Source organism: Podarcis liolepis (genome assembly GCF_965112155.1).
Source record: "Podarcis liolepis genome assembly, chromosome: 1".
Lineage (NCBI taxonomy): Eukaryota > Metazoa > Chordata > Lepidosauria > Squamata > Lacertidae > Podarcis > Podarcis liolepis.
Genome location: NC_139554.1, coordinates 71,369,523 through 71,395,670, shown reverse-complemented (window position 1 = coordinate 71,395,670; position 26,148 = coordinate 71,369,523). Strand labels below are relative to the sequence as shown.

The 26,148-nt window shown below is 39.6% G+C and overlaps 1 protein-coding gene across 50 annotated transcripts in view; it reads left to right on the top strand.

The window, feature by feature from the left end:
• The window catches only part of SOX6 (SRY-box transcription factor 6), a 458,084-nt gene that overhangs the window by 254,238 nt on the left and 177,698 nt on the right, over positions 1 to 26,148 (top strand). For all 50 annotated transcript variants that reach the window (XM_083477096.1, XM_083477104.1, XM_083477133.1 and 47 more), the window contains one exon: positions 11,559 to 11,648. In XM_083477096.1, the coding sequence (XP_083333222.1) occupies positions 11,559 to 11,648 (90 nt within the window). The remainder of the gene's footprint in view (positions 1 to 11,558; positions 11,649 to 26,148) is intronic.

Sequence of the window (26,148 nt, the reverse complement as noted above, 5' to 3'; positions counted from 1 at the left end):
AGCACATCACAGGCAGCACAGTTAGTAAAGGCCCCTGACTGAGCAAGCAGGCAGAGAGGCAGGCAGCCCTGGCCATGACTCTGGCCATGTGTTGCTTGCATCCTGATCTTGTACTGAGCATTTGCTTGAATTGACAATCAGGCAAGCGGCAGGCAGAGCAGAGTGTGAGTGGCAATGAAGTGCTGGTAGAGAGATCTGTGTACGTCATGTGGTCTACCTTGTGCCCCCTGAGCTAGCCTGCTGCTCTTAGGTGCACACTAAGATGCTGTCTCAGCTGCCAGTCTGCTGGGCTTCTGCATTCTAGAATGATGAGGGGGATGGCAATCCTGTCCTTTGCCTCAGGCAGCAAAATGTCAGCCATAGGCATAGCATTTACTGAGCACAGTTCTCAAGCTCAGATTCCCACTTGTGACACATGCATGTCTTGTCTTTATTAGAGTATGTGACAGTTTTGGCATTATCTTCATATGTATATGTTGTCATAATTCCTGAGAATTATGAAAGACACCTGTGCATTTCAATGTGGGAAGTAATCTTAAAAGGACCAAATTCTGAGTTCTAAAAGGCAGTCATCCTTTTTTCCTTTTATACCTCAGGTTCTGTAATGATGCACCTCAAAGCCTGCAGCATTTACCTTAATAGCAAGCAGTTTTTTCTGCAGTGCTATAATAATGTCCTGGCACTTGAAACCATGTCTACTTTTCAGAAGAGGTGAAGGGATAATTTTGCCAGGGTGTTCTGGTAAGAACTCCACTTATGAGCTGACGAGACCTTGAAAAACTATAAACAAAGATGAGATTGTAGCTATTGTTTTCATTCTTTCTTATCCTCATTTGAAGTAATTTCAAATCAAGAGCTTATTATGTCGTCCTTTGTATATTTTAACATACAAAAGGAAACCTTTGGCAGGATCCCCACTTTAGGCATTCTTTTTCAGAGTAAGTGTTTTTATATTTTTAAGGTATTATTTGTGGGAGGTGGGTGATGGTTCTTCCAAACATTAAGAATTATATTCCTGATACCTGGTTGTGTATTTTTATTTAGTGTGTTTCCTAGCCTTTTAAGTTCCCCTTTGTCAGAACCCTGGGGTGCACCATGATGATGATGATGTGTGTGATTCCTGCTCAGCTTTTTAAGATTTTGTGAATGTGCACTCCAAGAGGAAAAGGACCACCACCCTGTCATTCTGGGATCATTCCACTGTAACTTTCAGCCAGTCATGGGATCCTCAACTTCTCTTGGGCAGCCAGTGTTGGAAATGTTTGACATAATACCAATATATCTGTAGACCTGTGACTCTAGGATAATCACAGGGAGTGCAGAGAACCCAGACCAATCATAAGCCACTTCTCTTGGGTGGTGTATTGAGAGGGGTGGTGGAATGAGTATACCCCACATCTTTCTGAGCCCGTGCTGCTGAAATGAGCATGTTCTCACCAGCTGTTGGCATGCCATGGGTAGCAGGGTAACATAAGATCTTAAAATATGTAAACATATTGGTTGTGCCACACTTACACTAAAAAGGTGGGGGAGGCTTAATATTTCTAGGGAAACCCCCGACGATGTGAGTTTTATTGTTTCAGAAGAAGAGAATAATCCACTGCTTGAATTATTAAATTTATCTTCTTAGAAAATAATTCCATGGTTGATTGCAACAATGCCTATATGTGTAAATTTTTTTGACTTCTTTTGTTTTTACATTGTAAGTTGCTTTGAGACATTTTGTGAAAAAGTGACAAATAATTGAAAGAGCATAAATCCTAGTGCAGAGCCGATGGCAATAAAAAATAACATGAACCAGTTTATGTTGCCTTTCATAGACGTAAACTATATTGTGTCATCATGGAAGTTAATATCTATTTATTAAAAGAAACAATGGATATAGCTGAATCTTTAAGGACTCAGTAAGCATGCTGGCTTCTTAAAATAGGAGATACTATAAATTCTTTTGGTTACTGTACCTTAAGAAATATGATATATGATAGGAAAGAGCAATTAGATGCATAGTACTTGCTGAAAGTGTCAATTCATGTATTCATCTGCTCAAGAATTGCTAGTAAATTGTGCCCTCTTTTTATCCAAGTATCATTGATTGCTGTTTTGTGAATTCTGAGGCTACATTTCTGCAACATTACAGGTTACTCTGGAAATTAAATAATGGGAATTAAGTTTTCTCTTGGGTGGAAAATGGTGGTTACGTGAAATAGTGCTGCTTATCAACACTGTTAGGTAAATAGTTCAGGAGGATGCATTTAAGTGAATAAGGGAAATATAATATACAAATTCATTCCATAATGGAAGATAAAGGAGAAGAATGAAATGTACATTTTGTTTTGACAGGTTCAAAATATAATTTTGGCCTGTTAATGTGCCAAGACGGTGCATCTAAGCAGTTGTGCTGACATTTTGGAAAGCTCCCAATGGATTTTGCCTGGTACAATGTTCATGGAATCAACATTTTCTGGGAGTAAATCATATAATGTCCAAATAGTTCTGTGGCAATACAACTGTATTTTCTCAGGGAACTAAATGTATTTATTCACACTGATCCTGCATGTTTTAGTTGAGCAATCATTAGCATGTTTATAATGGTTCTAATTTAAAACGACATTTTCTGAATTTTATCCTTGAGTCATTTACAAATTGTTCATATTGAGTAAACAAAGGAAACAGATTGCATTTGATACTTAGTAATTTATCTGAAAGAAGAAGGGAGGGTTAATTGTCTCAAAGTTTTGCTCTGTTTGGGGAAGTATGTTCTTTTCTTTTCTTTTCTTTTCTTTTCTTTTCTTTTCTTTTCTTTTCTTTTCTTTTCTTTTCTTTTCTTTTCTTTTCTTTGCTGCACAGTGCACCCCTTCCCCCTCTATTCTTGAAGTGAAGAAGGGGAAAAAAGCCTGGAGGAGTGAGGAAAATGAAAAATTAGGAGCAGGACAAGACTGACCACTCCCAGAGGGGAGTGTGGAGCAGAATTTGAGCTGGCACAAGATTATCTAAAACAGTTGGTGCATTCCTTAATGATCAAGTGCCTGAGAAGCCCAGCTCTCTCTCACAGAGCATCTGTGTTGATGTTTATATCTGTGCCTTGCTGTATGGGAAAAGCATGCTTTCTCTTCTTTCTCTGCTAAAAATAAAGAGGAATATAGCATTGTATGAGCTATTTTAGGAGAACAAAAACATCTGAAAGGTGAAAGGTTTTGTTTTTTAATAAATAAATTAAAGTAATAAAGGTCAGGGCTGAATCTTAGGCTCTCCCTGTATGTCGAGATGGAAACAAGATGGGGGGGGGGAGGGTACATAGGCAGTGTGTGCTATTTTATCTATGTGCATTGAAGTTTTCACGAGAGATTCACTTTTTTTAAAAAAGCAAACCATTCTGGGATTTCTTGGTGTAGCCCGTAAGCTCTTTTTCTCAGTCAGGCTCAGCTTAGATTACAAGCTTGGCAACAGCCAGTATTTATATCGCAGCCTTTGGATTCGGAAAGACCAGAGTTTCAAGTGAGAGCTAGTAATAGTTTGGGAATATGTGTGGAATTCAGAGTAAAATGATTGCATTTTTAGTGCCTAATTATTTTTAGTGGGCTTACAGAGTTTTAATTAAAAGTCTAAGGCAACTCTCAAAGCTCTGAACCGTTCTAATTTTACCATTTTAAGGGAAAATATTTTTCGCCAACAAGGGAAAGATTTCTTAGGACCTGCAGATTCAGAAGATTTCTTGTTTTAAGGACCTGCCTTGGGTACATATGCTTACTGACAATAATTGCAGTTAGGAAAAACCACGCTGATTTAGTTCCAGCTCCAGAACTCTTCTGTACCATGCACCCATGTACCTCACTACCCCCTCTACTTTAGCCCCCCACAGTCTCTGTTGCTGGTCCTACCACAGCTGTTTGGGTCAGTTGCAGCAGCATCTAGTAGTGGGGAGCTGGAACATGGAGATGAATTGTATGACGGCTCTTCATTATGTTTTTATAAAAACTGAAATAAAGCCATTTATTAAAACAGTGCAAGTAGTTGATCCCACAGCAGGTAGACTAGGTGGGTCTCCAGACCCCCAGCTATGCTTGGCTGCCTGTGCTGCCGTAGGCAGTGGGGGAAATCGCATCAATTTAGTGAGATATTTTGGTGGACCAGCCTCTTCCTCCTCCTCCTCCTCCTCTTCTTCTTTAATCAGTACTTCCTAATAATGCATGACTTCATAGTTTCGCTAGAACAGGCAACACACTCCTTCATTAACTCAATTTTTTATATAAGGAAGCAAATTCACTGGAGCCATTATCTTTTGAACCTCAATTATTTGTCTCCTGTTTTGAAAATTAACCACGCATGCATCCTTCATATGTTTAAAAGGTAAAGGTAAAGGTACCTGAAATACAACTCCGTACATAACAGTACCCCTGCCCGTACGGGCCAGTCTTGACAGACTCTAGGGTTGTGCGCCCATCTCACTCAAGAGGCCGGGGGCCAGCAGTGTCCGGAGACACTTCCGGGTCACGTGGCCAGCGTGACATCGCTGCTCTGGCAAGCCAGAGCTGCACACGGAAACGCCGTTTACCTTCCCGCTAGTAAGTGGTCCCTATTTATCTACTTGCACCCGGGGGTGCTTTCAAACTGCTAGGTTGGCAGGTGCTGGCACCGAGCAGCGGGAGCGCACCCCGTCGCGGGGATATGAACCGCGACCTTTCGATCGGCAAGCCCTAGGCGCTGAGGCTTTTACCCACAGCGCCACCCGCGTCCCCTTCATATGTTTAGTGTCTATCAAAGCAATACAGTTAATGTGACATGTGGCATTCTAATCTCTTGGATAGATATTAGTTTGGGATCCCGTTCTACACTCATAACTTCCTTTTTTGTGGCCTTATGTTGCCTATCGCTGGTGGCAACGTCACTGGCAGTAATGTTTCTCGCACAGCAATCTCTACAGCGGTATTGGATGCCTCCATGGCACTGAGTCCTCTCCCTCCTGTAGTACTGCACTTTAGGTGCGGTGCAAACCCCCCAAATGAACTCAGGCAAACAGAAAGTGGTACCGTCCAGATACTGTTGGACTATAACACCCATCTTTCCTAACATTAGCCGTGCCAGTTGGGGCTGATGGTAATTTGAGTCCAACAACATCTGGAGGGTTCACATTGGCTATCTTTGTGGTAGATAGTTTAGCTTAACTATACTGAGGACTGAGCTGATTTGAGAAGCCATGCATCCTAAGTATGAGTCAGATATAAGAAGCTATGCATCCTAAGTATGTATGGCAGAGCACTATGCACATAGTATGGTCTAATGGTTGCTGCTGCTGCTGCTTTTTTGCTGGCCAGTCACCTAAGTGATATCGTTTTGTAATGTTTTGTGGGGGGTAAAATTGCCCAGAGCTGGTATGACCATGCTCCATTTTGCTGTGTTTCCGTTGAATGAGACATAGTATTAATCATGTCTGGGGGAAATCCGCTGGAGTTCACTCCACTGTGGCAAATCAGCACCTCCAGTCACGTAATGGTGCATTCACATAAAATATTCACCATCTGAAATTGATGTGGCATAATTAATATGGGAATTGGGCCTTCAATGAGGGTCTCCTAAAAAGAAGGGAAACTGCAACAATCTCTGTCTGTTTGAAAATATAATGATTGTTCTGCATTCTGTTGTATTTTGTTGTATTATGACAGTTATCAGGTGATAAAAATAGGCAAGACTTCATTGTTTTTGTACTACAAATGTTAATCTATTGAGGGTTATTCATGTTTTAAAATCATTGCTTTTGTTTTAGATGTAGTTAGAATTCCCTTGTCTCCCACCCAGACTTCTCCTGATACTCTAATATATTTTATATGTACTAAGACAAAAACAAATAAACAAGTCAATGTGATTGAAATGTTTTCCTGAATAATATCTATTTATTGCTTATAAATCTACCATACATTTGCCACCATTATTAATAAATAAATGTGCTTTTGTCTTCTGTCACTGTGTACCACCTGGATAAGGAAATGATTGTATGCAAAACAAGTCATGTTTTAGAACTCATATCAGCAATAATTATCAGCTTACAGTATTGTTACAACATGTTTTGAAAGAAGCTTATTATAAAAGAAAGAAAGTGGGCTTCTCAAAGCAGTGAGAGTAAGACAGTTGATCACACTTACCATTGATATGGATGTTATAAATATGCCACTGTGTACTATAGTGTTTTATTGAGTCTCAAAAAGTCAGAGCTGATTTGAAATAATAATGTCTGACAGTCAGGGCTTTGAAGTTTTGCTACGGCACGCACACATTTAGGCTTTCTTTTATGTCTGACTTTTACCATAAAAAGCAAAACACACACATGGCATGAATGCATTCTTCATATCTGTATGTCAAAGAAAGTAATGTGAGGGCTACTTCAGTAAATTAAAAATAACCTGGGGGTGGAGGAACCCTATGTAGATGGATGCAGGCCACTGGAAGGTCATAGTACTCAGAAAAGGTAGAACTGGGCTTCCTCACTTGTTGAAGGTCACAAGATTGGGATTGTAGTGGATGAGGGGGGTGGCGTGCGGGAGAAACCAACCCTTGATAGGATCAAGATGACTTTGATTTAGTCAGAAGAACTTAAGACCTTGCCTGTGATAGCCAGCACACTTGTTCTTCATTGGCAGTCAGAGATTCTTTCCATTCCAAAACTGATTGATTACTCAGTGGATAAATGTTAATTGTTTTCATCATGCCCTCTGATCACAGAGACATGCTTTTCATCTTTCTTTTTTTAAACCTGGAGCTCACATTATCTCTTAAAAAGCATTGTAGTGAATTTGGGGGTTTCTCATTTTTATTTTTTTATCACTTCCCCTTTCTCTTCCCAGTGATGCCACCCTGAGTTGGTGTCGTCTTAACACCTTAAAATCAGCAATTGCATAAAATTGAGCTCAGCAATAAAGAAGATGATCACATATACAGGCTTTCGGGGATTTCTTCTGATGCTATTTATTTCTTACACTTCAAACCCATTTCCCAACCAAAGTTCTCATAGCAACAAATCATTAGTCACTGTGGGTTTTCTTACATGTGCACATGAACTGCAGATCAGTACCTTAAGCTAAGGTACTTAAGCTAGTGCTTCTCTGGCCTAGTGTTCATTTTAGTTACCTTTCAAAGTCCTTGTGAGGCTAGGATTTGACAATTTATTTAATCACATGCTACTTCACACATTCATTAAGAGTTGAACCTTAGTACCATTATTTCCTGTTAAAGAGACATTCACAATTAGGTTAAATAGGCCTGTGAAACAGTAATGAAGATGCCTTCTGAGTGGGTGCAATATGGGATTTCACTCAGGTTTTAAGGAAAATGTCCGAGGGCATGACCTCATTACCACAGAACCCTCCCCACCATGCTTTGCTTTCTAGCTTGGGGATTAGGCACCTGGTCATCTGGTACTAAGAATATGTACTGGGTCCTGTGTAGTTAGAGATAAAATTGAGTATTGGCAATAGGCATAGCTTTTCTTTGCCATAATTTCCAGAGGTTTTGTTTGTTTGTTTTGGCTGTTTTGTTTCTGTTGTCACTAAAAAAGAAAACTTCAGTACACTTTTAATTGTAAAAAGCTACCCAGAGAGGGCCAGAGCTTACTAATAAAGGAGATAAGTCTTATCTCATTGTTCCACAGAAAGAATAATTTATAGACAATCATAAACACTCAGAAGAAACGTGGTGTACATGTGCATGTCTAAACTCTGCTTTGTTAGGAATCTGAGCTCTGCTTCATTTGGAGGCTAAGACTGTCAGTGGCTGCTAACCGCAATAACTATGCAGTGCTTCGACTGTTAGAGGAGGTTTGCCTCTGAATGCAAGTTGCTGGGAATCATAACTTGGGAGAGGACTGTTCCACTCAAGTCTTGCTTGCCGGCTTTCCATAGGCATTTGGCAAGTCACTGTGAGAACAGAGTGCTGGTGTAGATGGGTCATTGACCCAATCCAGCAAAGCTCCCCTTACAGTGGGTAGGATTTTTGATGGCAGATTTCCAAATTCAGATCAGTTGCTTGATAATACTACAGCTTATAGGTCAGGGAGTTTTTAAATAAATCCATGTTGTAGCACGGACAGGGACACGGGTGGCGCTGTGGTCTAAACCACTGAGACACTTGAGCTTGCCGATTGGAAAGTCGGCGGTTTGGATACGCATGATGGGGTGAGCTTCCATTGCTCTGTCCCAGCTTCTGCCAACCTAGCAGTGCAAGTAGATAAATAGGTACCGCTGTGGTGGGAAGGTAAATGGCATTTCCGTGCACTCTGGTTTCTGTCATGGTGTTCCATTGCGCGTGAAGCAGTTTAGTCATGCTGGCCACATGATTCGGAAAGCTGTCTGTGGACAAATGCTGGCTCCCTTGGCCTGAAGTAAGATGAGCGCCGTATCCCATAGTCGCCTTTGATTGGACTTAATGGTCCAGGGGTCCTTTACCTTTAGCATTTACTGGCACAGATGGGCTTGTTACACCAAGCACATACAAAAATGATACATTCGCCCATGGCATAGAATCAAGAAATATTTATAAACAGGAACCCATCATGTTGGAGAGTGCATGGTTTTTGTAGTCACTTTGAAATGGGGTCATAGTTCCAATTTTACCATAGCTGTCAATGTTTCCCTTTTTAAAGGAAATTCCCTTATTCTGAGTAGGATTCCTCACAAGAAAAGGAAAATGTTGACAGCTACGATTTTACCAGTACTGTTACACACCACCCTAATCTCCATGAGTGGTACAAGATTCCAGGGGTTCTAGGCACTTACCCAGGGTTTGTTTTTCCTTTTGGGAATAAGGCACAGCGACTGTGGTATCTTTATTATATGTGGTTTTATTTATGCAGATATACAACCTGCACCTAGATGGAGGGATTGCAGAACATTCACATCCTGTGAGGATCTGGCTTCCCCGCTAAGGGCAGCATTGGATTCAAAGGAGGGGGGGGGGAAGCCATCCTCTGTGTCTCTTTGTTTCAGCCTGTCATCCCCAGCTCATTTGGAGTTCTGCCCCTTCTCCTCCTTCTGATTACTGACTGAGTCCAAGGACCTCCGCCAGGCTCATTCAGCTCATTTAGAGCTGAAACCCTCAACCTGGCCTTTGCTCACTAGCACCCAGGGAAGAAGGCCCCCATTTGCCTGGTTGTGATGGTTTCCTTGATGGGCCATCACTGCCCTTTGTCCCCTGCTAATGTCCCATCCAGTTAACTCTGCTGAGCTGGCTTGGCTCATTAGCATAGCTAAATCCAGGGGGTTTCCACATTGGGCAAAATTAATCAAAGCTTAATCAGTTCTCACTTTTACTAAATCATGACACATTTAGGAGGATCTAGCCCCCCTCAACTCATCACAGTATTCTTATTAATAATAATTTCATTTGTAGACTGCCCTTTGTTAATGGCCACAAACAATTTATAATACATTAAAAAGTGATCAGTGACCTGTACAGTTAGTGAAACCATACTACACAGCATTTCAAACTGTAACCATTTTCAATTCATAGTAATCAGGATAACACCAAATTACTATAAATTATAAATAACTATAAAGTACTAATTGTTATTAACACAATGATAATTTCTATATAGATACCAACCCAGAGTTCTCTCAGCATTCCATTTTTTGCATACCACTAATGCATGAGGGCCTTTCCACATTTACTGCAATGGACCCCCCAGCTCCTTTTAAATAAACAGGGAAGCCCTTGTGGCCAGGGAAGCTTTGCTCCTGTAGGAACCCAGTTCTAAATATATTGGGCTTTATTTATTTATTTTTGTGGAACTAATGCTCCCTCCATTGTGTCCAGCATCTTGAAAAATGCTCACACATTCTTTAGAGATTATGTAAGGTGTAACTTTTGGTCGTTTGTGCTGAGCAGAAACTCAAAAATGTTCAGTCTGCCTGGAACATACTTTTCCCCAACTGTTTATCAAGTCCCATTGATTTAATTGGACCATCTGTTTTATTTCCTCTGGATTGCTCCCTTGACACTCATACTGGATTTTGTAATTTCTTCCCCTAATCAAACTATGGTGTATCCAATGTTAGCCATACTTGAGAATAGACCCTTGAAATCCATAGACTTAATAAGTACCTTAAGACTCTTTATTCCAGTGGTCTACTAACATTGGATCTAATCCTCTGTGTACATATAGAAACTTACAAATTCAAAGTGGAGAAGGACAGGTTCTTGATTTGTTTGACAACAGATAATCTTTGGGTTAGGCAACTATGCATTTTTCAGGCTGCTCCTTCCCAGCACTGCAGTTTTAGCAGAACCTACACTTTCTTAATATTATTTCTATTTTCTGAGATTTCAGATCTTGCCTAACCTCAAAGATTTGGATTGTTCTTTCATTGGCCACAACGTGATATAGGGCGATATATCACAGCTGAGCTGTCAAGATGTTTTCAGACATTTTCCATTTGTTGATAAAAGAAAAGAAAGCTTTGTTTTGTATATGTTATCAAGAGAAGAGAGCTAGCTAGATAAATAAATAAATATTCATTGCCATTCGTGTGTGTGTTTAATGCTTCTCTATTTATATAAGTTTTTAAAATACAACTACATAAAAGGTGCCTTAAAAATCAGGCATATCTTTTTGTTCCTTGATTCATTTTGCTCTAATACTGTATTGTCATAAACTGGGCAAAAGTATCCTACTTTAAATATTTTATTGTTAACTTTCTGTAAATATCAATATAAAGCCAGCGTTCTTCGTTTTTGGCAGGGCACAAGAGATGCAGCTTTTTAAACTGATGATATCACAGAAAAGGACAAATTATAATGTTCTATCGATAATTGGTGGTTATTTGTTGATTCTTCTATTATCTGGCCAAAACTCATAAAAATAATAAAAGCTTGTAATTGTTAAAATTAAATTATTTGTTTTATTGTGTATCAAGTATTTTAATTCTGTCTATTACAACTTAGTGCTTCTTAATTTTGCTCTTTTTTGAAAGGATATAATTAGTATATTGGCTTTCCCTACTAAAATATTACTTGGGGGTGCAGGGATGCATAAGCTGTGCTGTCCTTCCAAAGACACTTCTACAGTGTTGCAACCAAAACTTGTATAAAGGTTGTACTGTAACTTTTATTGTGATAAAATGGCAACACGTAACCCTTGGGATTTGTCCACACTGGAGCAAAATGTGGATTCACATCAGTGTGTCTCCCTGTTAACATAGGGGCATTCATATGACATCTTCCCCCATCACAGTGTTTTCCCAGACCTTTCCTCCTTTATATGTGGGATTTATTGATCCTTCAGTAATTCAAATCAGCGGGGGGGGGGGTGCATTTTAAGTGGGTAAGGCCAGGTCTAGGGACAATACAGCTGTACCTCCGTTCGACTTCTAAAAACGTTCGGAAACCAAAGCATGGCTTCTGATTGGCTGCAAGTACAACGGCAGCAGATGGTATGATGCGGAAGTTGTGCAGGAAGTTAGATTGTTCAATGCAAAATACTTATTTTATTGTGCAGCAGCTTAAAATATCTGCATGTTGATTTCACAAACTTTTAAGTTTTTATTAACACTTTCTCTCCCCTCTTGTTTTCATAGATTCATCTTGCGTAGAAAAGTTACTTTCTAAAGACTGGAAGGAGAAAATGGAAAGATTAAACACAAGTGAACTCCTTGGAGAAATTAAAGGTATAGTATAAATTAGACATCGTATTTTATTTTGAAAAGCAGTTTTTTTTTAATAGTGCAAAAAGTCCTACTGATGATTACCCCGACTTTCCAAGAATACTAATAGGACTTCTCTGCGTGTGGTGAAGTAAATAGCTTTTCAGTGAGGAGCCGGCTCTGGAACTATGGATTTTGTGTTCAGGCAGGTTTCATTTTTTGGATCAGGTCTGTCTCAGATTCATTGAACTCTGCAAAGTTGAGTTATGTTCTTAAGCCTGCATTGGCTTTCTGGTTGGTACACGTTGCATAGGAGTGTCCTATGATGTATAATATACACAGGTGGCCACCTCCTATAGTGAACATGGAGACAAGGAATTTCCGGAGAAAAAGTTCCTTGTATCCTAGGATAAAGCTCTCCAATGTTCCCTTTTGTATACTATAGTTCGCAACCACAAACATGGAACCATGCTTCCTAGTTGTTTCCTTAGGCTACCGCTCTCAATCAGCGTATGTATGTTTTAGTTATTAAGATATTTATACACCATCTGTTATGTGGACATTTTAAGGTGGTGTTCAGCAGTACAATAAAATTCATATAGAAACACAATTAAATACAAGTCCAGTGAAGCAGCAAAATAATACTTAAATTTCTAACAGAGACTAGCATCAATAGATTGGAAAGGTCTTGGAGAGCAATTAAGTTTTTAGCATGCACCAGAATTGTAATCTGGATCTTCTGGATCAAGATTAAGGACAGCCCCACCTAGAGCATACATATTATAGTAAATGAGTATTGAGGTTACCAAGCCATGGGTGCTGTGGCAAGGCTAACTGTCCAGGAATGGCCATGCTGTAGAATACATGTACTCCAGGACAGTCTGTTAGTGATTCTGAACAGCATTTAATTAAGAAAACATTGCTTAATGTTTTGTTTGAAAATGTAGGGATTTGTCAGGTTTTACTACTTAATTGTGTTTGTGTTGTGTAGTTATTCTTTTCTCCTTCCCAGAATCACTGATTGTTCACAGTGGAGCTGTGAAGCAACATTGTAAGACGGAAACAAGTTAGGTGATTGTGGAGGGGGTGGGTAGAGAATCTCAATAGCAAGAAACAAAGGTGTGGTTTTGTGAGGAAGAGCTGCTCTTTGCACTGACTGTTACTGGGGAGTTCTCTGCTTTATCAGACAGAAGGCGTTGTTCTTAAGGATAAATGAAGCACATACTCTCCCTTTGAAAAAGTGGCCTGCAATATCAGTTATGGGGAAGGATGCCAGGAAAAAAGGAAAAAGGCAGCCAAGCTCTTCTGTGCCTGTGTGTTTGCTATGCCAACCTTGTTTACCAAAACAAAGAGATGTGAAAATATTAGTCATAGTACAAGACATATAGTGGAAGGTGCATTTTTTGGCCTTAAGGTAGATGTTTAATTAGATTCTATATCTGTTTATAACAGACTTGATAAGACAAACATTGGATGAAAATTGCTTCTCTACTCCCTGGACACAATTAATTTTATTTTTCATGTAGTACTTGCAGGCAGTTTACCACAATGCTTTTCTGCATGCATCCTAGTGAAATTAGTTGAAGCTGCTGGCTGGCTTATTTATTTGAGTTCAATGTTTATCATCTTTTGGACATAAGCAACAATTCCTGAACACTCTGGGTTATTTTCCAGTGGACAGAGCTGGTGATCCTTATGAGGCCCTGTCTCTCTGTAGCACAGCAAGATGCAGAGGGCCATAGATATGATCACTCCGAGCATCATCTACAAGACTGTGGAGCATATTCACCCTCCTGGTATACTGGGGAGGTATGTGCTATGAAGCAGGATGGATGATGGCTAAAGTGGCAAAAGCCTTATTGGGAAGACAACCAAGCACATGTTATAGCACATAACCATGCCTGCTGCATGGTGATGAATGTAGCAAAGAATCCCAACATCTACTGCCATCATGTCAGCTCAACAAAACTTCTTAGGGGTGGTCCATAGACTGGTGTCACCCAGGATTTTTTTCAGCTGGAACTCACCAGAACTCAGTTCCAGCACCTCTCAGGTGAGTGCCAATGCCATTATAAGAGAACAAGGGACATGTTCATGGTGAGCTCTGGCACCTCTTTTTCTAGACCAAAATCACTTGTGTCACTTATATTAGTGGATGGAGCCTGGGACATCTCAGAGGGTTCAGTGAAGTTTCTAATGCTCCATCAAGCCTTGTTTTGTGGGATCAGTTTCAGTTTTTGCAGCCTAAAGAGTTTAACAAGATGGTTGTGAGTATGCACCCACTGATGCTACCTCTTGGCTCTTTGCCCTTATGGCAGATTAAATCTAGGTGGGGCAGGAGGATAACTGGTTGAGTTCATATTTGCATGAAGAGGTGGTGCATGCAACCTTGAAGGTATAGTAATGTAGCCACTCCTGGAAAAAAAGCCCACCCTGGACCTGATTGTGTTTAACAGGGTACTCAATATGCACCCACACTGTGTGTATTCCTTGATCTGTATCAAGTTTCATGCTGATGACTTGTGATAGGTTGTTTGTGGGGGCAAATGGCATGACATATAACTCCGTGTTTACAGGATTTGCTCTGGCTGCCAATCTGCGACTGTGCTAAGTTCAAGGTTTTGGTATATAAGACCATATAAAGATCAGATCTTCAAAGGTTAAAAGATCAAAATTTCATTGGGCTAGTGCTCCCAAATTGCTCCCATCCAATATTAATGAATGGAAAGTGACTTATTTAGAAATATCTCCAGCAGTCATTTTGCATGCAAAACCTTCCTTCCTTCCTTCCTTCCTTCCTTCCTTCCTTCCTTCCTTCCTTCCTGTGTGTATACCTGATGTAAATAAAATATCAAGGTATACAATGACAGTGATTTAAAGCCCCACCCCCATTTTCCAACTTTCCCAGTCAACTATCAGAAAGCATGGTGCCCCTTATTACCAAAAATAGCCTGTTTTTAGTTTTGTTTCACATGTCAACATAAATCTCTTACTTAGCAGAGTCCTGCAAGCATCACACTATTGTTCCACTGAAATAGCCTCCAGTGGTTTCTCTCAAAATACAGGGTCTTTGAAGATCAAATAAAGGAGACCAGTCCATACACAACATAAGCAGTTAGTTATGCTATCACCAAGAGCCATGATGGTTCTAGCAGCCTTGTAGATAGAAGGCTTCTGGGTCACAATCTAGTGGGTGAAGTGTTCTGGTTTCCATTTCTAGAGGAGTATACTACTGGAACATAATCTATATTTACACACATTGTGGCTTAAATGTCACATGCAGTCTTTCTTTGTACAGTATGCTCTATTTTTGGATAGACATTGATGGATGTGCATAGCTTTACCCACTACAGAAAAGCATTTGCATTGTATGACTCTTTGACTTGCACATAATTCTTTAATTCCCCGTGCAAATATCTTCTTCTTTGATAAATTAAAGTGAGTTCAAAGCTTTTGTTTGTAATTCCGGTGTCCTAAGAATAATTAGCAAACAGAGAGGCCTGTGCTAGTTTCAAGATTTTAAGAGCTGGATAAGCGTTGACCTGCTGCATAAGAGATTTCCACTATAAAATATACTGTGCATATTCCTTTATCTGTATCAAGTTTCATGCTGATAGCTTGTGATAGAAATAGCTGTTACTCTCTTCAGAGAAGAGAATTGTGAGGAAAGATGGAGTATATGTTGTAATTGTGATAGGAGTAGGATTGGTATCCATTCTGTGAAGGTTGTGCTACTACGTTGCTGCTAGAAGTGCTGCCTCTTGCTTTCAGAGGAAGGCATAAAGTGGGATAATTGGTATTACAGTTGTATTAGGAATTCAGAAAGAGAAAAATGTAGGTTAGCTGTCAGAGGTTCAGCAAGCATGATAACAAGAATACACAGGAACTCTGTGAGCAATAGAAGGCTGAAAAGATTACCGTATTAGTTTTCTTTACAGTTTATTTGAGATGCATTGAGATTATTTCTCTAATAGTGCCAAAATCCCTTTTGGCAAGTCACAAGTGTATACCACAGCCTACTTTATAAATATATATGGCTTATATATCACAGGAGCACCCATAGGTTTTTAATTATGCCACTTTGTACGGTTGTAGACATTTCAAAGCTCCCCTTTGTGCTCTCTGTTATAAACGTCTTTTCCTTCTTTTGAAGTCTACATGATATACATATGAGCAATTAAAAACACAGCTCAGGGTTGGAGACACAAGGTCTTCTTAATTAAAACTCAAACAAAAGCTACAAGCAAAGCCCCCCTCACTCTATGATTAAGGTCTAAAGTGTTACAATATATTAGAATCATTGTTAACTGCTAGGGTTTAAAAAATCAATATACAGGAAAAAGATCAGTTGGTTCCAATTAGAGAAATCAATGTAAATACGAAACAGAGGGGAGAAACCCTTAAACCCAGTAGCAGGTCCTGATTAGTAATATACTACAGAGCATAAAATTATTTTTAGTAATGAATTTATTAAAGTGACCACATGGAATAAAATGCCTAATTTTCCATAGTACTGATATGCAGTGTAAGTATGTTTTAAATATATTGTTTATTGGCTGTTTATTGTATATAGGAAGGGAAAAAAACGAGACTCCAATATTTCTACAACTAAGCATATTTAAGTGCATAACTCCCCCCTCCCCCGCCTTGAAATCAGTAAAAGTGCTTAACTCTGGGTGGATCATGTATTAAACATGCAATGAAACTTTTTACTCATGGCTGGCCACTAAGATTTCTGTTTCTCATGAGACTACTGTTTGTGTGAAGTGTCTCAAATGCATAACACCCCCCCCCAAAAAAAAAGAGGTGTCAGGGTTGGAGCAGAAACAAGTCAGCACTAAGTCACCAATGTCAGGGAAATTAAATCCTTATTCAAGTAAACCTAAATACAGTTCAGGCCTAGTGGTCTCAGCAATCCTTCTTGGTAGGTCTTGCCCCGATGACAAAGTTGTGAGGACTGAAAGTCCCTGTCTTCCCACCCCTCTCTAAGGCTCCTCACATGTGTCCCCCCCCCAGTCTCAAACTGCATCTGCACACAGCTGATCTGTGTTCCGCTCTTTTCATTTTTTCTGCATGTTCTCAGAGACTGGGGGGGGGGGGAGAGCTGGTAGCAGCAGGAGGCGAAGACTCCCTGAATTCTTCAGAAGCTTCTTGACCCCCTTCCTCTGCAGCCTATGTTTCAGCCTCAGAGTCTGAACTACACTCTGGCACAGACTCTTCCTGCTCACTAAACCCTGTTGCTCCTCCAGCTCCCCCCCCCTAGTCTTCTCCCTCTGACCACCTATAGTTATCCCACCACCAATCCCCTTGCTATTGAGCCTTCTTCCCCTGGGGGTTCAGCTGGGGGTTCTCCAACTGGTGCCCCCCAGCACTGCTCTGCACCCAGCCAGTCCATGGCATGAGGTAGCATGCCTTGTGCCCCTCCTGTAATTGCGCCATGACCGTGACTATCTTGCATGCGAACAGATAAACCATGTATTTTCACTCATAAAGTTATCCCAGGATTAGATAAAAATAAATAAATATTTGGTAGGTCTCTAATTTGAGAATTTTATATAACCTTCTTCAGAAACTGTGGTGTTCAGATCCCCTCACCCCAAGACTACTCTAAATGCTAGCTCATTGAGTTGACAGTAATGAGCAAGCTTGCTCAGGCCAAACAAGTAAATTACTTCAAGTAACAAACAGCTTTGGAAAAAACCACCTTTAGCAGAACAGTTGTCAGTATCTTGAATTGTAGCTACAAATTCCAGTCATAGCATGAGACGTACCTCATTCTGAAGTTCATTCATAGTAACAGAGTTAGCCAGGCCCAACAGGCTGTAAAAACAATCAGTACGAAATGGATTGCAAACAAAAGAAGCTGAAGAAGAACATAGATTTACATGTGAACCACTCTATGTCTCATTGTCCAGTCTTTGTCCTGAACAATATAGTAAAAAGACATGTCCGCAAACTGATTTTCATAATATTGGTAAATTATGAGGCTTTTTTTAAAGAAATTATTCAATGCTGTTATGCTCCAGATTTCTTTCTTTATTTCTTTTTTTAAAATTCAGGTGGCAAAACTAGAGAAATTCAATGTCTGAGACCACAGAAACAGCAGAGAGATTTCAAAATGGCTTGATGTGCTAAGGCAATGGTTCTCAAAGGGTGCAGTGTGGCACACTGGTGTGGCAGGAGAGGATGGCAAGTGTGGGAAGATTCAAGGATGATCAATATTATATTTTGGGAATGACTCATGCAGCTGCATTGTTTTAGAGTTTCTAGATGTCCCATGATCATATTATAAAGTAGTTGTGTTCTATGTTATAAATCAAGCACTGCTAGCAGTTGTTTCTTTTTGTTCTTCAATGTATTTCTTGAAGGACCTTACATAATAATCACAGGGTCTGGAATGGTTCAAATGGGGAGAGGCCGTCCTTGAGGTATTGCGGTCCTGAGCTATTTAATGTTTTAAAGCTATTTAATATATTTTTTAGCTATTTAAGGCTTGATAGGTCAAAACCACCACTTTGAAATGGGCCTGAAAACTAATTGGCAGTCAGTGCCGTTGGGCCAGGATCAGTGCAGTATGCTCAAACAGTCTTGCCTCGCTGAACAACCTGGCTGCTGAATTTTGCAGTTTCCAAACTGTCTCCAGAGGCAGCCCTACATAAAACTAGGGTTGCCATATTTCAAACAGTGAAAATCCGGAGAGAAAAGTTGATGAGCTCCCTCAGCGGGAGTGTAATCCCATCAAAAGCAGGTGACCTCTCATCCATCTGGTCTAGGGAACCCACTAACAGTGCCTCAATCTTCTCTAGATTGAGCTTGAGTTTGTTGGCTCTCATCTAGTCCATTACTAAAGCAATACAATGGTTCAGCACATCCACTGCCTCACTGGCAGATGTAAAGATGAAGTAGATCTGTGTGTCATCAGCATATTGCTGACAAAATACTCCAAAACTCCAGATGATCCCACTCAGTGGTTTCATGTAGATGTTAAATAGCATAGAGGATAAAATTGAACCCTGAGGAACTCCACATTGAAGGCTCCATGTGGGTGAAGAGCACTCCCCAAGGATCACCCTCTGGGAACAACCATCCAAGAAAGACCAGAACCACCACAAAGTGGTCTGACCAACCTGCAACTCAGACAGCCACTCCAGAAGGCTACCATGGTTGGTAATGAAAGCCACTGAGAGGTCGTGGAGAATTAACAGGGACACATTTCCTCGGTCTCTCTCCCAACGGGGTCGTTATACAAAGTGACCAAAGCAGTTTTGGTGCCAACACCAGGCCTGAATCCCAATTGAAATGGAGCTAGAAAATCAGGTTCTTCCAAGAGCTTCTGGATCTGGTCTGCAGCCACCCACTTTGAACATACCTAGTTCAAAGAAACTGAAGAAACCTCTTTTATTATCCCATCCAAGTCTCATGGCAGATCAGGGATTTGGATTGTGTCCTACAGTATCATATTTGTTTCGCGAGTAGGTCTCCATTGCTTTATATCCTTCATTTTCTTTGATGAACATTGTGGCAACTCAGGTAGGATGGGAGGAAATTTGGCCACATTTTCAAGCAAACTGATCTAATTTTTACCTCCTGCACTAATGCACTGATTCTTCAGATTTCACACCTCCACATTTTGTGATACAGTTCTTGGATCAAGAAATGTACCAAACTATGTTAAAAAATACTTTAGAATGAAATACATACTTTAGATAAAATAGTTATTTAAATAGTTATTTAGATAAAATAGTTATTTAAAAATATTTGTATGAATATGCACACATAAGTAAATGACTTGGCCAGAAACAACAAATCTTAGGAGACAAAACATAATTATTCAAATCAAACATAATAATAATAATAATAATAATAATAATAATAATAATAATAATACATCCAACAGAAAACATTATTATATTTATGTAATTATGTAATTAATTAAAAACAGTTTCATGCAAAAATCTATTAAAAAAATTCAAGGCAGTTCACAGCAATCTAAAATACAAAATTATTAAAGTCAAATTCACAAACTTTGTTCATTCACTGATTCAGATATGAAATGGATAGTAAAATGAGTGATAAGAAGCAGAACCTTCCCTTAGTTTGCAGGTCAGTTCTTGTTATGAAGATGTTTCAGAGCATAAACATTTATAAAATGCACGAAGTAAACTACTTCACAGATATATGACCTCAGCCCAGTACAGGTTCCACCAGAGTTGGCATTTTATGAACAAGGTTCTCAAAAGAAGCAAATATAAAACATGATTGCATATATAGTTGTTTTTAAAAGCATTGCTTTATGCTACCTATTAATGCTGAATATGTGTACAGTATTCTGAGAAAATCAGGTCAATTTTTTATGTACCAAGTTATGATCTACATATTAAATCTTATTGGATGGAGGAGCTTGAAAATGGCTTGCCGTGTGATGGATTCTCCATGCAGCTCTGTGACAGGTATCATGGCGACTCACATGATTGTTCTTGTTGGCAGGGAGAGTTTGCACACCAGTGTGAGTAGGTCAGGTAGAAAACTCCACTTCCCATCAATGATCCATATGGTAGTGCACGCTACCCGTTATATGGCTGCTGTAGCAAATCTTGTATGCAAAGGCTGATGTCTTTGTCTGATGAACCTAAGATGTAAATTTACTCTGAATATTCAGGTTCTTATCCAGTCTGTCATATGTACATTTATATTAGGGAAGCTTGCTATCTTGGTATAGTAAGCATAGGGAATCTTGTGGTGCTGGGATCCATTACACTAATTTGTGTTTGCATATAGGGCAATGGAAAGGCCTGTTGGACATGGATAGGCAATGATAGATAACCTTCTAATATGATTTACTATATGGCTTCAGCGGTTTTTGATTTATCCTCATAATAATGTGCATAACAATTCTTGCAGAGGTATAGAGCAATCTGCCATCTGCTTTAAAATGTTGCATTATAGATTGAACTAAGTGATCAGCTAGCTTGCTTATGTTTAGAACAAATTGTAATGCCTATTAAGATTTGTTTAAATAGGTTTCCATCACAACAGGTGCACAATTATTTTATGAGTAAAATATTATAAGCTTTCTAAATTAGCCAGGGCAAAATGCAAGTTGCCTGATTAAATAATCAAATCTGATGCTTAAAATGCACCTGATTTCGACAGGAATTTTAAGATGTGAAGTTCCAATCTATTGGCAGGTTTTTTTCTTCCACTCTGTAGAAACTGATTGTTTGTAGCAAGCAAGTGGCAGCTTGCAGAATAACTGGTTAGGTGTGTTTTACATAATTTGCCTTACATTATACCCGGTTGGCGGGGGGGGGGGGGGAGAGAACACTAAAAAGCTGCTAATAATAGGCTGTACCAGGGGAAGCGTTATAGTCTGTGTTAAAAATATGAGTACATCATGCAAAATAGTGTTCCATATTCTGTTAGGAGAGATAACTGTATGAAACCTATGTAATTCAGTATTGGATTCTGCATTACTCTGTACATAACAGGATATGGAAACAAATTTCTAAGTCACACACACTCCATGCACGCTCCACCCATTATGTCTAGAACTTGCTACATAAGTGTGCACATATATTCTTAGACTTATTTGGTCTACCCATTTGATCCCTGCACCCCTTTTGTGGTTGGTGGACTGTGTGGGTGGGATATACCTATTTGGGGACTTATTGATGTGCACGCTCTATCAAATAACACAGTGAATAAATGTGTACAAGTAACAAATTTGCTTCCATTTTCAGAAATGCCTGCAGCTTACATGCCAGGCAGGTGTGTGATGCAATCTGCAACATGTGTTAGGTGTTTTCTTCCTGTTGTTTTTGCATGGGAAAAGCCTTCTGAATGTAAAGTACAATATACAATTGCACCAGATACTGTACAGTTGGAGGCAAATTTTCATCAGGCACATTTATTGTGTAGCTTGGTTGTACAAGGTGGCTATTCCACAGCTGGGCTGGAACTTAATTTATTTCTCAGATACAATCCCCATGGATGGAAATTAAAAATTATCAAGGCACTTTCTGCTATCAGTTTAGACTGTTACTTGAACTGATGGCAGTACAAATTAGCATTATCTGAGAAAAGCGGCGCCAAATTTCAGAATCAGTTGTTGGGACTGCTACTAATCAATAAGGCTGCCTTCCACCGATGGTACATTGCTAACAGGAAAAGAAAGTTTTGTGTGTGATGGCAATCACAGGTGCATAGAAAGCCACGTCATACTTGGTTAAAATATTTCTCCATCTAGCCCAGAGTTGTGGCTGCATTCGGATGTAATTCCAAAGCCTGATTTAGCACTACAAGAAGAAGTCTATGTCAGCCTCAGGCTCATGTACTCTCTCTTCCCCTCTCCTTCAGCATGACTGCGAGAAGATGTAAAGCTTTCACTTCATTTGTGGTCTAACTGCAGTTTAGTGTTTTTCTGAACTATAAATTGTGGTTAATCTTAACTATGGTTAATTGAAAAAAGACAGCTTCGTAAACTATGGTTTGAAGTTGGCTTGGCTCAGCTAAGCAAAACGAAGATAAACCACAGCTAGTCCAAGTTTGAGTGACATAACAAGCTGCATTTAATCTAAAATAGAAGTGAAATGTTCTGAATTAACTCTTGCAGCCCAGCGGAGAGAGTTGTATACACCCACAAAATTGATCAGACTTTACTGGTGGCAGCTCTCCAGGAGAGCAGCAAAGAGGTCTTTCGCATCATCTACTTGATCCTTTTAATGGAGATGCCAGAGATTGAACCTGGAAGCTTCTGCATGTAAAACATATGCTGTTGGCACTGAGCTATAGTCTCTTCCCTCTGTTTTGATAACTACAAAATACTAAGACTTCCTTAGTGTACGCTTGAAATACATTCATGCACATTATCTGTACAGATTACATGGAGGTAACTGCTTGTTTTCAAATCCCTGCCTGTTTGTCAATCAGGAACTGCAAGTGAAACAAGATAGGAGATTTCACATTTTTTAAAAATGAAAACAAAAACAACAACCCACAAAGTCAGAGACAGAATCTGGAAGAACTCCAAGCCACAAAAATTAGGGATTGAGCAAGGAGAGAACAAAAAAAAACTGTAAATGCTGGGTTCTGCCTCTGCATATGTTGAATTTAAATAATTGTGTTGATGCATCAGTAATAGTAATTACTCATAAAAATTAGGGTCCTTATTTTGGGCAGCAATATATTTAAGTAGAGGTGAAATTAGATGCAATTTATATTAATTAGGGATAATACGAACATTATGTGAGTGGTTGACATTTCCATTATTTTGAAAGCATGCCACAGTATCTGAAGATGCTTCTTTAACATGACTTTGAAAAGCTGTAGATTGACATGTGCCCCTAGAGTGTTCAATATCACAATAAAAGATCACACAGTTCTAAACTCTTTGAAAACCATTTATAGGCAAGTTTCACATTACGATTCAATTAAGGGATTTTGAAGCTTATTTTACTCCTTATTGGGGGGGAGACTTTAGTTTTATCTGGACAATGGCTTGCATTCTTGAATAACTACAGAAAACAGCTTTCCCTGCTCTAAGAGAGACAGCAGTGGGAGTAACATGTTGTGGAATGTCAAAAAGGGATGTCAGGTCAGCCAATTGGTGTTTTCACATTTAGCTTGACAGTATCAAGGAAACACAAAATGTTATTAAAGCTGTAATCTAAATACACTTACTTGGGAATAAACCCCACTGAGCATGGTTGGTCTTATTTATTACTCAGTTGCTGTATTCATTATTTTGTTCACTTCATTTGGTAGCTGTGCAATAACTGTGCACATAAAATAAGTAATAATTCATCAACTTTCCTCTGGAACACAACTCGATTCTTCCCTGCCATGTTCCAAATTGGAACCCATTCTGGAAGTATGAAGTAAAATCTGGGGCAGAATCTTCCTCAAATAGATTACATTACCATCCCTAAACAGGAGCTACTAATGGAGAAAAAGCCAGGAACTGCACTTGGGTGTCCACACAAGTGTCTGCATGCCTCTAAATGAGTTGGATATTTAATAATAATAATAATAATAATAATAATAATAATAATAATAATAATAATATCTTTATTGTCATTGCCCCCTCTTGGGGACAACAAAATTACTTGGCTGCTCCATCCACCCAGGTAGGGCACTCCACACAAAATCAAAACAACTATAAAAGCACTAATTAAAACAATACAGTATAATACAGCAAGGAAGATTAGATGACTTTCAAAGTCCAGGCTTCCCATTCAGGGCCGAGATTGCTCTGGGGAAGAAGCTGTTCTTAAGACGGCTCGTTCTTGTCTTCATCGTCCTGTATCTCCGTCCCGACGGCAGGAGCTCGAAGAGACAGTGACCAGGATGCGATGGATCTTTTACTATGTCCAGTGCCTTCCTATGGCACCTTGTGGCATAAATCTGCTCTAAGGTGGAGAGTGGGCAGCCAACAATGCTCTCTGCTGCCTTAACAACTCTGCACAACCCCAACCTGTCCCGGGTAGTACAGCTTCCGTACCACACACATAAGCCATAAGTGAGCACGCTCTCAATGGCACAGTGATAGAAGGCAAGCAGCAGTTTCTGCGGAAGATGGTTTTTCCTTAGAATTCTCAAAAAGTACAGTCTCTGCTGCGCCTTCTTCACAAGCCCCCTTGTGTTGACACTCCAGGACAGATCCTCTTGTAATTCAATGCCCAAAAATCTGAACGTTGTTACCCTCTCCACACAGACCCCATCAATCAAAAGTGGCTGGACATTGCTCTTCTGTCTCCTGAAGTCCACCACAAGCTCCTTTGTCTTCCTTGTATTTATGAGCAAGTTGTTAGCTCTGCACCACTCTGTCAGCCGCTCCACCTCATCTCTATAGTCCGTTTCACCCTCCCTTTCAGAGATGAGCCCAATCACGGTTGTGTCATCTGCAAATTTGACAACCCTATTACTAGGGTGAGCAGCGACACAATCGTACGTGTAGAGAATATAAAGGAGCGGACTGAGTACGCATCCCTGTGGTGTTCCTGTGTTAGTCCTGTGTTAAATATTATTGAGCTGGAATTACCACACTGCCCTAAAGTCTACCATTGAAGTACAACATTTATTTATTTATTTGCAATGTCAGCTAGTTTATGTGCGTAGGAAAGTATTGATGCTACAGCTGCTTGGTGACATACGGTGTTACTTTCAAGGCTACTATGTTTTGGGAAGACTTGCATCCAGAGACCACAAGTTTCTCCATCAAAACATACCATATATGTTGTAGAACAAGGGAATCTACAAGCAGGCATTGAGCTTCAAAAATCGATTGGAGAAGGTTTCACAGGGATTAGTAGCTTATAGGCTGATGACCCTACTGGTAAATTTCCCATAGAAATCTGCTTTATTTTAACAACAAAGAACTGGAACCACATGAGAGTAAAAGTAAAGGAGAAAAAGAGAGAGGCTGTGGGAGGTTTCCTCAATAAACTCCCAAATAAGAGAAATAGGAGCTGCTAAAATGTGGTAAAAAAAAAACCACATTGTTCTGTTTTCTACCGGGTGTCTGCTTTATTCCATCATAGCTGTTGCAGAAACATTTTGATGTAAAATTAAGTTAAGGCTACATAATTCAAAAAGTGTATTACAGTGTGGCTGCTGAAACTTTCAGCTTGACTAGTGTAAGTTACTCTTAAATAGATTTGCTTTGGATATTCTTTAATTTACCTTGCTTGACTGAGAAAATGTAACTTGTAGGCCACGTGATTCACTCACCCTCGACCCTTAATGTTTGAGTAGTAGATAGGTAGCCGTGTTGGTCTGCCATAGTCAAAATAAAAAATTCCTTCCAGTAGCACCTTAAAGACCAACTAAGTTAGTTCTTGGTATGAGCTTTCGTGTGCATGCACACTTCTTCAGAAGAAGAAGTGTGCATGCACACGAAAGCTCATACCAAGAACTAACTTAGTTGGTCTTTAAGGTGCTACCTTAATGTTTGAAAATTCTTACGGAGCTGCCTTATATTGCATTATTGATTTATCTAAGACCCCTTCCTTGCATTAGTGGTGCTTACTGCCATAAGTTCAAGGGTTTCTCAAAAGGAAGCAAAGCCTCTTATATTATCTCCTATTTCTTTGTGTGGTCTCTGCTTGCATTGGGGAGATGCTCTTGACATAAGGCCAATGTGGTCAAGAAGACCCAAGACGCCTTTTCCAGACCTTGCCAAATTTTAAACAATGTTGAATCTTTTCAGTGACTCATACGTATATTTGGCTTTTGGGGATTGCATTTGTTGGATAGAATAAGACATCATGCTAATATAATGTGGTCTGAGACAAAGATCTGTTTTATTCCGACTCTACATAAGTGGTTTGATTTCTGATCAGTTAAGGAGAGTAGAGAAAAACTTAAACTTTGTTGGTTACCAGCTGCTTAGAGACATCTGGCTAAGCATATTCATGCCTGTGGTTGAAAATATAATTAGACCAGAACCTAGTAGGGACATGGGTGGAACTATGGTCTGGAAAATGTAGGCCATCTCTTTTATGTGCCTGCTGATTGTGATTTTGGA